General features: G+C 39.3%; 1 protein-coding gene across 1 annotated transcript in view; it reads left to right on the top strand.

Moving 5' to 3' along the window:
• TMEM266 (transmembrane protein 266) overlaps positions 1-16,247 on the top strand; it is a gene marked incomplete at its 3' end in the record, with an annotated part of 59,099 nt that overhangs the window by 9,510 nt on the left and 33,342 nt on the right. The window contains exons 3-4 of the mRNA XM_035899516.1: positions 4,360-4,514; positions 9,646-9,719. Of these exons, the coding sequence (XP_035755409.1) occupies positions 4,360-4,514; positions 9,646-9,719 (229 nt within the window). The remainder of the gene's footprint in view (positions 1-4,359; positions 4,515-9,645; positions 9,720-16,247) is intronic.

Below are 16,247 nucleotides of genomic sequence, written 5' to 3'. Positions count from 1 at the left end.
AGAGCTAATCAAACTAAAGAACAATATTGGCACAAGAGCAGATATGTATAAACTGGCCATGTGTGACTTTAGGCAGAAACCTGGGGGACTCTTTCTTGCCATTTGAGCAACAGAGTTTCACAGCAGTCCTCCAAGAAATGTCATGGGATTCAAAATAATAAAACCTTTAGGGACAAAAAGGATGAGGGTGCTGTCAATAGTTAAACTTCTGTAGTTAAACTAAGCTTGTAGAAGTCCAGGGAAGGATTGCAGGGCTCTTTCTGTTTCTTGGAGTTGTTCAAGGCCTCCAGCTGCTACCTGCTGTGAGGCTCTGCTGTCTGTTTTGTCTCAGCCAGTTTTTAAATCGTTACTTAGCCTTTCTGTGTTCCTGTTACTTCCTGACCATGGCCTTTCTACCTCTTCAGATAGTGATTTGGATCTCATCCATCCTTCTGTTTTCTGATCAGAGCCATCTTGTAAGATGCAAACACGTGCTGTTTAGCCAAAAAAAAACACAAAACCAAACCAACCAACCCCAGACCCCACAGGGTAAGGTATAATGCAGATTTTGGGGTATTTGTTTGTAAGACCAGAAAATAGAAACAGCGACAGCTGTTAACAGCTTGAACAAATTGTTTGTAGTGGTTCCTTACCAAATAAATATGTTAAACCTTTCCCAGTTCTGCCTTATGTTCTTTTTTCCAAGCTGTTTATTAATAAAACTAGCAGTGATGATGACAGATTGGTTTTCCAGAAAGCCATGTGTGAAAGTATCTTTAAAAAGAATTACCCTGGTAAAATTCCACTACATATATCTTAATGTCTCATAACAAAATTTCACAGGCCTGTATCACCATCAGCCAAGAGATTCTGCTACTAGTACATTTATTGACTTCATCCAGGCATTGTAAAAAAGGTAAATAATATTCTGTTGCAGAGACAGAGTAACTGAGGTACATAATGAACCTGACTGAAGTCACACAGTAAAGTTGTCCTAAGTAATACTTGTATCCATATAGTGTATGGCATCCACAGACAACAGTCAGGTCACCAAAAGAAGTTGTACTTCTTCTCTGGACAAAATAGGGCACTTTTTTTTTCTTTTTTTTTTTTTTTTTTTGTCTGGAGTGAGGGAAAAAGGTGTTTTACTTGTGTAGGGTTAGTATGTAATCTCTTCATAAATTTATGAGCTGTGTAAGTTAACTTTACTCAGCTACTGTGTAGCTGAGTTTCTAATCTGAGCTTTAAACTTAGTGTAGCTTTGCAGTATCACAGGCCAGGATTTGGAAAGTAGGTTTAAACCCACACTAATTCTGGTAGGGGTTTGTTTTTCTCAAATAGCAGAATTATGATTTTCATGGCTTTATGTAATGTGTGCTGACTATGACAGTTGATTTATTATTACTGATACATTTGGTATATTTGAAAAATCTCGACTATGTGGAGCTTTTAAAGGAATATACTTGGGCCCTCTACTGATCATTCTGAGAATAGGAAAGAGGAAAAACTACCCTGCGATATTACAATGCTGGCAAAACGGTCTTTTTGGAACAGGGAAGATAAACGTAGAAAGAAAATAGAACTAAAAACTGTTCTATTTAAACAGGACCACTCCCTAGCTTTATTTTTAGAAAGAATTTTAAAAAAAAGAAAACCAAAATAACAGTTGCAGTAAAAGCTATCCTGTTTTGAGATGATGCAAAATAAAATCCATTAAAAGATCAAGTCTGCAAAAAGGCCCTGTCCCAATACCTTTTTTGCTCTGTTTTAAAAATACCTATTTAAAATCTAGTGCATTCTGTATTCATGCTAGAACTGTAACAAAGTTAAACTAAGGACAAGTTCCTCATAGTAACACTTGTCAAATCTTCTCTAAAGTTTTAAGAGTCAATTGAGGAGGTCTTTTACGGTCAGGTAATCAGGCAATCTGAGTACAAGTGCTTCGTTGATATGCTTAATTCTGAGAAGCTGCTTGAAAGTGTCAAGTCTCTGAGCACTGCTTAGCATCACTTTCTCCCTCGTTTTTGAGTGTGGGTATGTCAGGGAGTGTTGTGCGATGTTTTTCCAAGTGTTTGATTATAACATGAGTTATTTGGTCTAGAGCTGTTTATTTGGAATTCATTAGTATCATCATATCATTGATTTAACAGTTGGACTTGATGATCTTAACTGTCTTTTCCAACCTAAATGATTCTATGATTTCTGTGTGTTGATATTTTAGTTCAGACAGTGTGGTTACTGCACCACACTTCTGTATGCTTTCAGCTTCTTAAACCCTATAATTAGTTTATAAATCATGTCAGCTCTTTATTAGCTAATGTGTATTTAGAATCATAGAATCGTTTAGGTGCTTTACAGTCCTTTGAGCATATGAAGTATCCGGCAAGTATCAGAACTTTTCAGAGTTGATGAGAAATGATGGGGAGGAATCAGGAAATCTGATAGCCTTCTATGATGGCATGACAGGCTGGGTAGATGAGGGGAGAGCAGTGAATGTTGTCTGCCTTGACTTCAGCAAGGCTTTGACACTGCCTCCCATAACATCCTCGTAGGGAAGCTCAGGAAGTGTGGGTTGGATGAGTGGACAGTGAGGTGAGGTGAGTTGGAAACTGGCTGAATGGCAGGGCTCAGAGGATTCTGATCGGCAGGGCAGAGTCTAGTTGGAGGCTGGTAGCTAGTGGAGTTCCCCAGGGCTCAGTACTCGGCCCAGTCTTGTTCAATTTATTCGTCAATGACCTGGATGAGGGGACAGAGCGTACCATCAGTAAGTTTGCTGATGACACAAAACTGGGAGGAGTGGCTGATAGGCCAGAAGGCTGTGCTACCATTCAGTGGGACCTGGACAGGCTGGAGAGTTGAGTGGAGAGGAACCTGATGAAGTTCAACAAGGGCAAGTGTCGGGTGCTGCCCCTGGGGAGGTTGAACCCCATGCACCAGTACAGGCTGGGGGCTGACCTGCTGGAAAGCAGTTCTGCTGAGAGGAGCCTGGGGGTCCTGGTGGACGACAAGCTGACCATGAGCCAGCAGTGTGCCCTTGTTGCCAAGAAGGCCAATGGTATCGTGGGGTGCATTAAGAGGAGTGTGGCCAGCAGGTCAAGGGAGGTTATCCTCCCCCTCGACTCTGCCTTGGTGAGACCCCACCTGGAGTACTGTGTCCAGTTCTGGGCTCCCCAGTTCAAGAAAGATGAGGAACTCCTAGAAAGAGTCCAGAGGAGAGCAACTAGGATGATAAAGGGACTGGAGTATCTCCCCTACGAGGAAAGGCTGAGAGAGTTGGGCTTGTTCAGCCTGAAGAAGAGAAGACAGGAGGGTTGGACTAGATGATCTCCTGAGGTCCCTTCCAACCCTTGCCATTCTGTGATTCTGTGAAAAAAAAGTTTCAGGATGGACTTTATGCTTCTCAAGTCCATGCTACTGTTATTCCTATTACAAATAATTTCAAAAGAAAAAAAATTTTTTTTTTTAACAACCCACTTGAAAATGTGTGCCTGCATTAGCACAATACAAGTGTAACATTCACCGATTCATCAGATTCCTTGCAGAGTTCTGGTCCTTGTAGCCTCCTCACAGCTCCCTTCATCTTGCCTAAACCTTCTTTTTCCTCCAAAACAAGGGGACCTCATCTAAGCTAGGTTTGGGAGCAGTCCCTGACATATACTGTCCCCAAAACTGTGCTACCCCAAACTCTGGGAAAGTCTGGTCCACAAACAGATTGGTAAGAGTTAGACAATAGACTAGCTAGACAGCCTTGGCCAATGGCCAGGCTGTGTATATTTGCTAGTATAGGTGTAGCTGTAGAGTCACTGACCTTATTCTTTGGTGTTTTCCAGATTCCTATTGCTCTTTTCCATGGTGTCATCTGATTGTTGCAAACCAGATTTGGCTGGTCTTGTCTGATGTGTCTCATACTAGAACAGGGATAAAGGTGCACGACCATAAAATTCAATAGCAGAGAAATTCTTAAAAACTACCATTAGCTTCTAAGCTAATAGCAGAGCCCTGCTATGCCTTGGTACATACAGAGAAGTGAATGCAGCATGTATGTCAAACACACATGAAAAATAGTAAGACAAGAAGAAAGTAGGGAAGTTTGTATGATAATTAGGGTTGCATTACTCAGTGCATTGGAAGGTACTTGAACACCGATATGGTCCAGAGGGTTGGAGGGACGCACAAGATCCCCAGGATAAAGGTTTTTGTGAAGTGTTTTTCTTGGTAAAGAAACCAATAAAAGTGAGTTTTGCAGAGTCTTTGTACATTATTGCTGAGTGTATCCATAACAGCAGAACTTGTAATTTTGAGTTCACTGCTCTTTAGCTCTCTTCCTTTTTCACTTCCTCTTTTCTTTTCTTGTTTTTCCTCTTAATTTTATTTCCTTAGATCTAACTGGCTAAAACCATGCTGTGGGAGACGAGCAGCTGTGTGGCAGGTATTTTTGCTCAGTGCAAGTCTCAACAGTTTCCTGGTAGCCTGTGTAGTATTGGTGGTGATTCTTCTGACTCTGGAGCTCCTAATAGATATAAAGCTTCTCCAGTGTGAGTAGGAGGATTATTATTCTTTTAAAAAAATTTTGATGAAATAAAGGCTTAACTTGCTGGGAGGTTTTTGAAGGGCGGGAGGATGGTGGGGATTTTTTTTTTTTCTCCTACCATTTAAATGATTACTAGGCTAGGTAAGAAATGTGTTTTTGTGGAACCCTGGTATAGTGAAGTCAGGCTCTTCCTTATTTTGCTGACCAAATTGAGTACAGGACAAATTTTTAAAGGATACAAGCAGAGTGTACAGGCAGAGATCCGCACATATGGTCATTCATACTTGAAAAGGTCTGTCCTTTACAGGCACACTCTATATGCACAGAAAGAAAGATTCGTGCATCATTAATCTCTGATACTTTTCACGTGCATGTGGATAGACAGAAGTGATGAACTTGCTAGGGTATTTGGAGCTACCTCTATTATTAATTTACTTCTACTGAGGTGGGTAGGAATTGAAATTATGGTTTTCTATTTGCAATGCACTGAAATTATATAGATTTTCATTCTACTTGGCTAATACGCTGGGAGTCAAAAAATTGCTTAAATGGAGTTCTGCATTGTCTGAGTTCACTCTACACAGGTTCCACAATGGAAATTTTACTGCTGCTGTTTTACTTCCTAAATCATCTTCCTAAATCATCTTTTTTTTTTCTCTGTTGCTCTTTTCCTCCATTCCTCCCTACACTTTTTTTTTTTTTTTTGCTTTTACGATGCAAAGCTGACGTGTACTCAAATACCAACTACATTTTCCCCTATGCTGGATGTTGAAGAGCAGCCTCTAGCATCTCTGTGCAATCTCAGATATGTTGAAGTGGCAGTGATGGGGTTCAGACAATCCCATAAATGCAAGAATACATAGCATGAAAGAGTCATGGTCTGGTATCTTCTGTGGCAGCTTTAAACTGAGCAAACAAACTTGTCTATTGAAGTCCTTTTATTTTTGTGATTTGTCAATTGCTATTGAGTTAGATTTCACTGTAACGATTTGGGTATTGCAATTGTATTAAGATTACTCTAGGGGACTTTATTGATAATTGCAGCCATTTTATAAACCCTGTATGATGAATAAATGACTAAGCTGTCTTTCCACACTGTTGCCCATCATTTACACCCCTGTCTGACCATACTGCACACACTGTCCTGAGCATGGCCACTCTGTTACAGTTGCTGTTTTCTGTAGTCTCTGGTGACTTACTATTTTAGATGAGGAAGCCCAGAGTTTGGACAAGTCTGCTGCATTCAAAAAAGTCAGGAATGCTAATTATGCATGTAAGTCCCTAAAAACTGAATGATGAAGAAGCTTTCAACAATATTTATTGAGGTGCCATATTTTTCTGTTTATGTAGAGAATTGTCACTTCCTGTAGAGCCAAAGAGTTTAAAAACTGTTTCTGTTGATTTCGCTTAGATTTTTAACACCATTTTGGAGACTCTCCTCTGGAAGCACCTGCTTTCTTACCATTTATTTTCTGAAGAATCTCCTAAAGAAGGCTTTATTTTAGGGATCATTCCTCCTCTGTGTGTCTAGTGCATGTGATACTCTTAACAGCTCTGCAGCTTAAACCCTGTGCATGACCTACAAGTGTTTGTTCGAGCAAGGTGATTTCACTGTCTGTATGGATTTTCTCAGCACCTGAGAAAGGACCCATTCCTCTTTGTGTTGCTACTTTGCATTTTAACTAATGAATCAACCCATCAGGCTTCTTGCCTTTGTTAAGTTGAATACCTGCTATTTTGTTTTAAATCACATAAAGGCTATCTTGGTGGGGCTGATGTAAGTATTGCAGTTGTGTCATATGAGGAATGTGTGTCACTTCTGTTAAGGTTTTAAAAAGCCATTAGGCCATAATTATGTTTTCAAAAATGTAATTACAGTTTTAAATTATTCCTTATTCTATATGAAATCAACCAGTGCATTAGGATATGTTACAGCACATCACTGCCAATTTTGTTCATAATAACAACTGCTAATCCACATTATAGACTGTAACTACTTAGGAAGCCTCCCTTTTTTTTTTTTTTCTCAAACTGGTGTCATGGGTTCCAACCCCCACTCCTCAGAAAGACAGACCATGCTGTCCCTTCCTCATCTTCAGTAGTTTTGGGGAAAGCAATTCAGGAAATCATCTTAGTTTTGCCCTCCTTCTGCAATCCACTACAGCAGGTGTGTCTGTAAAAGGCATCAGGCCTTCCTGAAAACTGTGCAGCTGAAAAGCTCTGCTCCTGTCCATTTGGTTGCTGGATCAGGGCCCTGTCTGAGTGCATGCAGAGCTGTGCAAAGAAAATGCACATTGTGGTGTAGCTGTGCCTCAGTAAGAAGGGGTTCAGGGTTTGCCTAAACCATGCACTGAGCATCTGCTGTCTGCTCCTTGCAGAAGCGCTATAGTTTGTATCTGCCAGAAAATCCTCATCAGGAACATCCACCAAAAGCAAGTGCTGGCAGTACAAGCTTCTGTAATGGCCACTTGGGATTTGTCAAGATGTATTCTTCATGCCTTCCCTCCCGGATTTTGAGGAGATGGGAAAGGGAGAGGAGGTAGACTGAGATTGGCTGTACTCTGCATTTTATACTGAACCATTTTGTTCATGACTAAAAAGCATCTGCAATTTGCATTCATTTCTTCCCCATAGCACCAGACAAGCAAAATGTGAAATAAAGCAGAACTTTTTGGGTTTTAGCTATAGTTGTGGGGAAAAAAAGGTTACAAGTTCAGCAAATGTGAAATTCTGTTCCAGATAAAAGTAGAAGCTGAATAGGTTAGGTGTTTTGCCTCAGACTGAATCCCAGTCATGTATCCGAACCACCACAGAGCAGGGATGAGCACCTCTTGGAGAAGCCCCTTCTCCTGGTTTTGTAGCTTTTCACTGCATTTTTGAAAGGGAACGTTTTGGAAGAGGCAAACACACAGTTTCAGCGTATGGGCTAGTGATTCAGCTCTTGCACAAAAGCTTCTTGCTTGGAAGGCTTTTTCAAGTTTACTGTTTTCCTGGCAGTTTAATTGCATGCTGTCTGGCAGCGTGTCCAGCACTCTGCTACAGTTAGCCCAGCATTGATTTTCTTTCCGAGTTCGTGGTTGCTATGTCTTTTTTGTCCACTAAGGGGCAGCTGGAGCCTTGTATGTCAATTTACAGCTGTTTGACAAATCGCTTACAAATGGTTTCCATTTCTTGTTCTTTTTGCCACCCTATAAAGACAGTGTCTTGGGAAAGTTAAATATAATACATTTTGCCCATTTGTTTCATCTTCAGTTAGTTCCTTGCTGCACCACAGCAAACCCTCTCTCATCAAGCCTCAGCTGTGAGAGTTCTAGTGGCAGCCCATACTAAGTTTTCTTTGTATCCTGATTTCTTCCTACATTCCTTCCCTCCTCTTCCCATTTTAATCAGTTTTAATTTTAAAATAAGAGGCTTTATTTAGTGCATGCACTATATGCTCTTGGAACTTAGTTAATTCTGCCACAGTCTTGCATCTCTATTCGCACAGCCATCAATTGCCTTAAACTTTGCTGTTACAAATTAATTCTTTGAAACTGCAAGACTACACAGACTTTTTAATCCATCTGCTGTAGGGATGGTAGACTCACAAATACCCTGAAGTAAAGAGAGAGGTTTTTTTCTCTTCTTTCCCTTATTCCAAACTTGAGAGCATGTGACCTTCAGAGTAGAAGTTGCCAGCAGTTCAGATACTGGACCCTTTCAGCTTTCTGCTTTGTTTTGTCAGCAATGAAGAGAACTTCGATCACAGAATTTCAGTTGAACTTACTTATTAAGGAATCCTCCAGATTTCAAGAGATTCGTTTAAGCCCATAAGGACAACCCATATCATAGAACTTATGTAGTCTTGCAGCAAACTCATTTGTCTGAGTTTATTTTGGTTTATTTACATGCAAAATAAGTTGAATCAAATGAAAGCGTAATTTAATGCAGGTGAGTGCCCATGCAAGGCTTTAGTACTCTGTAAAAGCATACAATTAATTAATTCAGATAAGTTTTCCTGAGTGTTCCTGCTAGTCAGTTCCTGAAAGGACTTTTGTTCAGTCATCCACTTTGAAAGTGGAATAACTACCTCAACTATCTGCATGCGTAAAGAGGACCTGTATGGGAAGTCAGTGTGTAGAATCCAGAGTTTCATAAATTACCACTTTAACTTACCCTTTACAGAGTTCTTTTCACAGAGGAAGTGAACATAAGTGATTTTTAACAGTCACTGTCTTTCTGAAAAAGAGTGCTTACAAAGGAAATTGTGTATCTTGACCAATTACTTAAACTGGAATTTTATTTCATTTACTGTAACCTTTGTGAGTGTTCTCATAAAACTTGCTTAAAGACAAAGCTGTCCATGTGACGGCCAGGTTTCCCGAAACAGACTGTACATAAGTAGTCACATTATGTTTGTTGTACAAATTGCTGATATTTCACAAACTCCTTAAAATTAATACATTAAGATTTGATCTTACTGACAATGACATTGGTACTTTCTGTTGCTTCTCTCACTATGGAGTTCCTAAGGTCAAACTTGACTCTGAGAGGAATGGGATTATGAGCCAGTCATGGCTGTTCATGCCACATCTGGACAGCTGTACAAAAGTCTACCTACCTGGCTTATTTATTTAGATGATAGAAATGTATTTTGAAGCCCAGTCTGAACACTAGTTTTTAAGCACCTGTTCCAGATAATTACTGAGCTGAACTGTCAAAGACTGACTACAAGGAGTAATGTGGGGATAGTAGAGCATTCTGTTTCCTTACAGAATTCTAACTCTGGATTTCTAGGTATACAGGATTTAGTCACACATCTCGTACTAAAGCAGTGCATGGAGTGAGAGCATGGAGCAGTGCCAGAGCATCAAAGACCTCAAATGTGTATATCAGTGCCTACCAGCAGTCTCACCTGTAAAAGCTCCCATGAACGGCTGCTGTGGCTGCTAACGTGCTGGCCTGAATTAGGGTGAGCAGCTGACAGGGCTGGAGTTCCATGTCCCATTACATCCCATCCCCTTTTTGGTACTTCCATTATCTAATTTAAGAAAGCAAGCTTCACCCATATGTAAGTTGTAGCAGTACTACTTATATTAAACTTAAGTTGCATTCTGTTACTATAATGATGCTTCATTGTATTGTGTTAATTGCAGTTTCAAGTGCTTCACAGTTTGCAGGAATAATTCACTGGATCAGCCTAGTCATCCTGTCTGTTTTCTTTTCAGAGGTATGTATAATCAAAGTCTTTCACCACATACAGAACTGCAAAGTATTTTTATGCTGTCACTGGAATTAGCAAGAGTTTAACAGTAATGTGACTGTGAATGAATGTAGCACATTGTACTTTAAGAAAAAAAGAGGAAAAATTAACAGTTGCCGCTCCTACTGAGCAAACTAAAAAATCTTGTTTAGATTAGCACTGTTTGTCAGTTGCCTAGAATTGGCAAGGAAACATGGAAGAGACTGTCTTACAAATTATAATTGGAAAACTACAAAAACCAAATAATCATCTCCAAAGCATTACAGGCACAGGACAGGACTAGTTTCAACCATTGGTTCTCACAGAAATCTTATCTGTGTCACTGGGTATAAGGTATAGGTATAAGATATATTCTTCAGGAATAAAGATCCATGGGGTTTTTTTTACAAAAAGATCTGTTTTAAGAATGGAATTATCTCCTCTTACAATTTACGTAGGTAGTTTAGATGTTCTAGATTGCTGCATAGAGATAGACACAGTAGGAGAATGAAACAAATGGTGAATTTCTTTGCAAAAAATTTGTACGAATGTATGCATTGGAAAAGGCTGTAGTCATGATACAACAAATGACCAAATTGGGTTAATCTGTTGTAGTTTTCATCTCTATTCCAAAAAGAAGTCATTGGTATTGAGACATTTAGACTACTGAAATATCCCAAAATTTTTTTAAGGCTATTTTTCCAGGTCATACTGTGTTACTTGTCACAAAAAAAAAATTCTATGTTTGTTAAGTCGGAAGACGGCTTGGACTTAAATCTTTAAAAACATTTTTTCTAGTTCCGTAGGAGAAAATATTATCATTCAAACATATTAAAGTCTTCACTCTGTGGTAAATTCCAGTGAAGGTTACAAAAAAAGATCAAAAAACAGGGAGCTGTGATATCTGCAAATGATTTGACAGATCATTTGTGTTGAATTCGTGCTCACCTCACCATATTATACCTCTGCTTATTTCCACAGTTCTGTTAATGAAATAAATTTATTTACATATATTACTTTGTGTTTCTACTTTGTATTTCTACTTGTAACAGGGTTTTCCTAGCTGTTGTTGCCAGACTGTCAGTGGGTACTTTCTGAAAGGATTCCTTGAAAACAGGCAGGGGTCTCAAGTCTGCTTTGCATCCTAGCCTTCTGGCACTGCAGTTACATAGATAGATATGATTACTTTCCCCATCCTTTGATGGTGATTGTGGGTTGCGGGATACGTGTAAACTGACTGGAAAAAAAAATCTCTAAACAAAAAAAATGGCAGAGTCTTCCCTTTGTGGATTGCACATCCTAATTCTCAGAGACTCACATTTGCTAGATAGAATCCATCCCCTGTAAAGAAATACTGTCCCCTCTCCCCCAGAATCTTTCTTCAGTGGGGATTAGCACCGTGGAGCTCCCTGTAATCCTGAGTTTCCCAACAGGATTAGCTTGTAACTCTGCATGCTCACCAAATTTTCATTGCTTTCTGGAGCTTGTTTCACAAAAAAAAATTATGGTTCTCAATTTCCTTCTGCTGGGGTGTAGTCTCAAGTTCTGTTTTCATTCACTTATACCACCAACCACTCTTCTTAAACCCTGATGATGCAGTGCCTTGCTCCTGTGTCCCTTCCATAGTTCAGTTCATACGACAGTTTTTGGTTGGTTGGTTGTGCAGTGCAGACAGATCCTCAAGGCTGGTACTTGTCCGTCTAAAGAAAGAAATGAGTTGTTTCAGTTCTACTGAGACAGAGTACCCATATAAGTGGATTAAGTGGTTCAGAAATGTTTTGCAGAAAAACAGTAACAGAAATACTTCACAGAGCCGAAACTGGTTGCCTGACTCACCATCCTCATTTTGGATCTGTGTTGGCTTTTCTCCTCTCTGGATTAGGTATTTGGAACTACTTTTCTTTGTCTACTTGCTGTTCTCATATTTTATAAACTCTTACCGCTCACTTTATTATCTGTTTCTGTCTTCCAAATTATCTTCCTTCACCTATTTGATTACAGTTTGAATTTACACCAAAGAAAAATGAGGCCACAAGGCAACCATGTAAGGTGCACAGAGGGGCGTAGATTTTTGGTTATTGGTTCATTTGGCAGCTCAGAGTCCTTGACTGGGTTAAAGCAACAGTGGTGGCTCCACAGAGCAACTGGATGTGCTTCAGAGACCACAGGTCTGGAAGAGAATGAAGGTGTACCTCTCCTACTGGGTTTGCTGGGGTTGGCCTTGTGCCAGGTTGGTTTAATGAGCAACAGCTCTGCTTGTGTTGAAATACATCCCATCAGAGGAAAAACAGAGGGTTTAATTTTTTCTCATCCAAATAAAAAACTTTGATTTTTTTTTTCAAGAGGTTATGAAATAATGCAAAAATTGCAGATCACAGAAATTATTTTTTTTCGTCCATTTTAACCTCATGTACTCTTTTGGTGCCTTCAGAGGATTTTTTGCTTCTGATTCCTAATACCATGAGTCAGCTGTCTTTGTCTGGAATTATCTGTTGGTAAGATTGTGTTTTATAGCGAGATTTTGCAGTCTGTGACTATTCATGCCAGGATGACTTTCCAGACATGAGCAGGTTTAATTAGTTTGCTTGGTTATAACAGGCAGCTACGGAGGATTGATTAGTCCTTCGGTCAGTGCCCATTTCCTCAAAGCAAGGATTCAGGGTTTCTGGTATTCAGAAAGGGTTGTTTCCATAGCAAGTACCATGTCCCAAGCTTGGATGTTTATTGTTTATTCTGTAGTTTGGTTCCCATTAGTTGTAAGTGTGGATACATAATTCTTCAGAAAGGTCTCAACTCAGACTTAGAGAACAAATAATACAATGTTGTAAAAGAGTTGTTAAAAACCAGAAAACTTTCAGCACAAAATCTGAATGTTTTGGAAAAATATGACTGATTAAAAGCTAGTGCTATAAAGGCATTGCAAGTAATTACAGTCCTATCATGTTGGAGTTAAGCAGGCACTGGCTTTCTGCTTGGTTAAAATGAAGAGGACAAACATGCCAGCAGCTGGCAAATGCCAGCACAACAGCTGCCAACAAAATTAAGTAACTACTCTCACAGCATGTTGCTGCTCTCTCTACACTTGTGTTATAGCCACAAGCCTTGAAGGAATTTATTGGAGTCTGTTAATTTTATATTCACTGTCACTGTCTGTGACTTTCCACATTAAAAGATCCGTATTCAAGTGAAGTGCACATCAACTCTTTTTGCCTATTTCCAAGTATTTGAACAGGATTTACTAGTGGTGATGACTGTGTATGTTTGTCTCTGTTTACATACATCACTATGATTTGTCTGTGCACCAAATGTTACCCAGATGTTAAGACAGAAGAGAAGAGAAAGACACTGGGGGGGGAAACCCCAGTACCAACAGCAAGGCAAGGCCGGGGTTACACCCTATCAAGAGGGCAAATTCAGCCTTGGTAATAGTTGGCTGAGAAAAGGAAGATGGGGAATGTCACAGTGTTTTGGTAAGTGGATTGGAGTCTGCTTATATTTTAATAGTCTTATCACATTGCCACAAATATTTGATTCTGTAGCTGTTGTTCAGTTCTGCTTTTCCACGGAGATTGATGAGACCGTTTGCGTGCAAGAATTGAGTTCTTTGGTATTAGTTGTTTGCATTGCTCTGTATGTGCTTCAGTCAGCCAAGCACTCAGGCATTCTGCTAGCTTTCAGCACTTTGAGTGTTTTCCTGGGAGTAACGAAGTCTTCTGATGTGCTTAAAGTTAGGCAGTCACGGAATTGTGACTTTTTTCCTGCACCTATGTCCAAGAAATGAACTCTTAAACTGAGTAGAGTAAGTCTGGAGTCCTAGCTGATAAAGAATTTGTTTCATTAGCTATGGCTCACAAACGCATTTTAGGTTTTCACTTTTAGGAGGAAAAGAAAAAACCCAAGATTTTTCTCACCCTGTATGTTAAAAGTAAGTGTTCGTAGTAGTCTGACACTTTACTCCTTCTTAACAGCAATCCTTGGAAGGAATAAAACCTACTAAGGAAGACCCTGCTATTAGGGTTCTGTTAAAAAGAAAAAATATCACAAATGACAGAACTGAGAGAAAATAATGTCCTTCCCATACAGATTTTTCATAACAAATTAATAATTTTGTCTTAGAGAAATCTGTCATGTTACTTTTTTTACATTTTTTTTGTGAGCTTCAAACAGCTGAGCAGAAACATAACAATCTATTAATTCTATAACTTTTCCATAAGCTGTGGCTTCTTTTCTAGATGTTTGCTTTCATTCCATGTACACACAACTTTTCTCATGGTGCATAAATGCACTGCATTGCTGGTTGTGTAAGTTTGGATTTTTAAAGGGATTGATTTGGGGAGATCAAGGAACAAAGATATGGATTTTATATGCTAATATAATTTATAAATATAAGTTTAGACTTATTTTTTTGCTAGTGTGTAAGAAATTAAATATTTAATATACTGTGAAATTTCTTTTCTAACCACTCCTCTTGCTTCACAAAAAAGTCAGCCACCAGCAAAAATGGTTTTGTAGAGGTCTAGGAATTTAGCTAGACATCTTCCTGGAATGCCAGTCGGCCTACTTCATTTCCAAGAATATACCTGACTTATATGGCACTCTATCAGTGCTTCATCTGTGCTTTCATCTCTTGATAGTGACAGTCCAGCACCTTGTACACAGTGCGTTTCAAAGATAAGAATTAGCACTAGTGTAATCATGCCCAGAGGAAACTTCTGATTCAAGGTTGCTTAAGATCAGTTCTCTATCCCATCTGCATTTACCTTGTGGTAGTATACTGTGTCTCTAGTAAGCCATTTCTATTCCTGAAAAGGCCTTTCAAATCTGTCCAGGGTTGTCAGTTTGAAGTTCATTATTTTTCTCCATATTCTAAGGATAAATATTATGGGAGACCATAAGAACAAATATAACCGCAGCGTTCATGCAAAGGTGTGTTTGGATTCTATATGATATCATGATAGATTATTAGTGGTAGTCAGTGAAAAAGAATGTACTGCGTTGATGTCTATTAGTGTCACCAAGCTTTTGCAGTTAATTATTTCTATGTATTTCACATGTGCAAATAGAGCCACAGCAGCTACAGAGTACAGTACATGGGGGAGCATTTCGTACTGGGTGATGTATGAGGTGAGGTCAGTTGTTACAGGTTTCCTTTCAGAGCCTTGACTGAAGAGAAACCATGAGAGGAGGTTGCCTATGCACTGGGAACAGAAGGATGTCTCGGTTTAAAGATGCTAATGTGTTCCTCTGTGCTCTGGTGGCCTGGGGATAGCGTGCACTAGAACAGTCAATGCTCACGACAGGCACACCAGAAGATGGCAAAAGCAGATTTTTTTAAGCAGTGAATGAGCTAAGGCCCCTGTGGAGTGACCCAAGCCGGGGAGGTTATAAATTACAGATTGGGTACAAGGTGTTCTTTCTGGGAAAGATTTCAATAAATATTTGGTCTTACGAGGTATATCCAAAAGGCAGAAGCTTAATCTTCAGAGTTTCCATACAAGCCAGAGGTAAAGACCCTCTGTAACAGATAGATTAGTTTTGCGGCAGTGGGAGGAAGACACCCTTCTAAAGACACCCTTTCCATCCCAATCCATCCTGTCCATCTCTTTTACAATCACTACCCCATCTCGAAATGCAGAGTTGCTCTCCTTTGCTGTTAGCTAAACCTGGCGGGCCAGCTTCACCTCCTTTTGATTTCTTTACACTACGGATTAATTTGACACAGTGAGTCACTGAGCAGTAAATTGTATATTAACTGCGCAAGCAAAAAAGTATTTAAAATTACCTAATGTACATTGCAGTCAGCTGACAAATGCAGCTAGCTCATGCAGATTGTGGGAATTCACATGGCTGGCTCAGCAAAGGACTTGGCTGGATTTCCATACAAAATTAGAGAGAAAACCTGCAGCATCACACAGTTCTTGTAAACTTCAGTGCACACAGTTAATGTTGTGCAAACAACTGTGTGTCACTGAGGGACACTGTCCGAAATTGCATTTCTGTTTGAAAAATGGTTTAAAATTTTACTTTTATCTGGGTTTACTCTAACTTAAAGAAGTTAACAGAAGTGTTCAGTCATTACCTTTTATTAGTGCACTGGACAGACTTTTCTGTGATAATTGAGCTTTTCTCAGAAAACAGAAAATGTGTTTCTGATATAGCTAAAAAATATATATATGTTAAGGGCTTTCTAATGAAAATATTTCCAGTCAAGAAAAGTTAAAGTATTCTTTTTCAAGTACAAAAACCCAAGCTGGCAGTGGTGTTTAACAGAAAAGTACTCACAGTGAGATTTAATATTTGCTTTCAAATCTACATGTCTAAAAATGCAGAATGCCTGTAGTGTAATGCAAAACTATGTGCATGCATTTGCTACAGTGCTGAAAGATGCCTGCACATCAGAAAGAAACAGAAGTGCTGCTCCATTTTTTCCTTATTTCTTGTAGATTCTTGTGTCTACAAATGGTAGAGTGTGACTAACATTTCTGTTTTGTTTGTGATGAATGTTACAGTTGCAAT

This window comes from Egretta garzetta, unplaced genomic scaffold (genome assembly GCF_000687185.1).
Source record: "Egretta garzetta isolate BGI_Z169 unplaced genomic scaffold, ASM68718v1 scaffold287, whole genome shotgun sequence".
In the NCBI taxonomy this organism is placed as follows: Eukaryota; Metazoa; Chordata; class Aves; order Pelecaniformes; family Ardeidae; genus Egretta; species Egretta garzetta.
The sequence above is the reverse complement of the archived record's forward strand: the minus strand, read 5'-3'. Positions and strand labels throughout refer to the sequence as shown.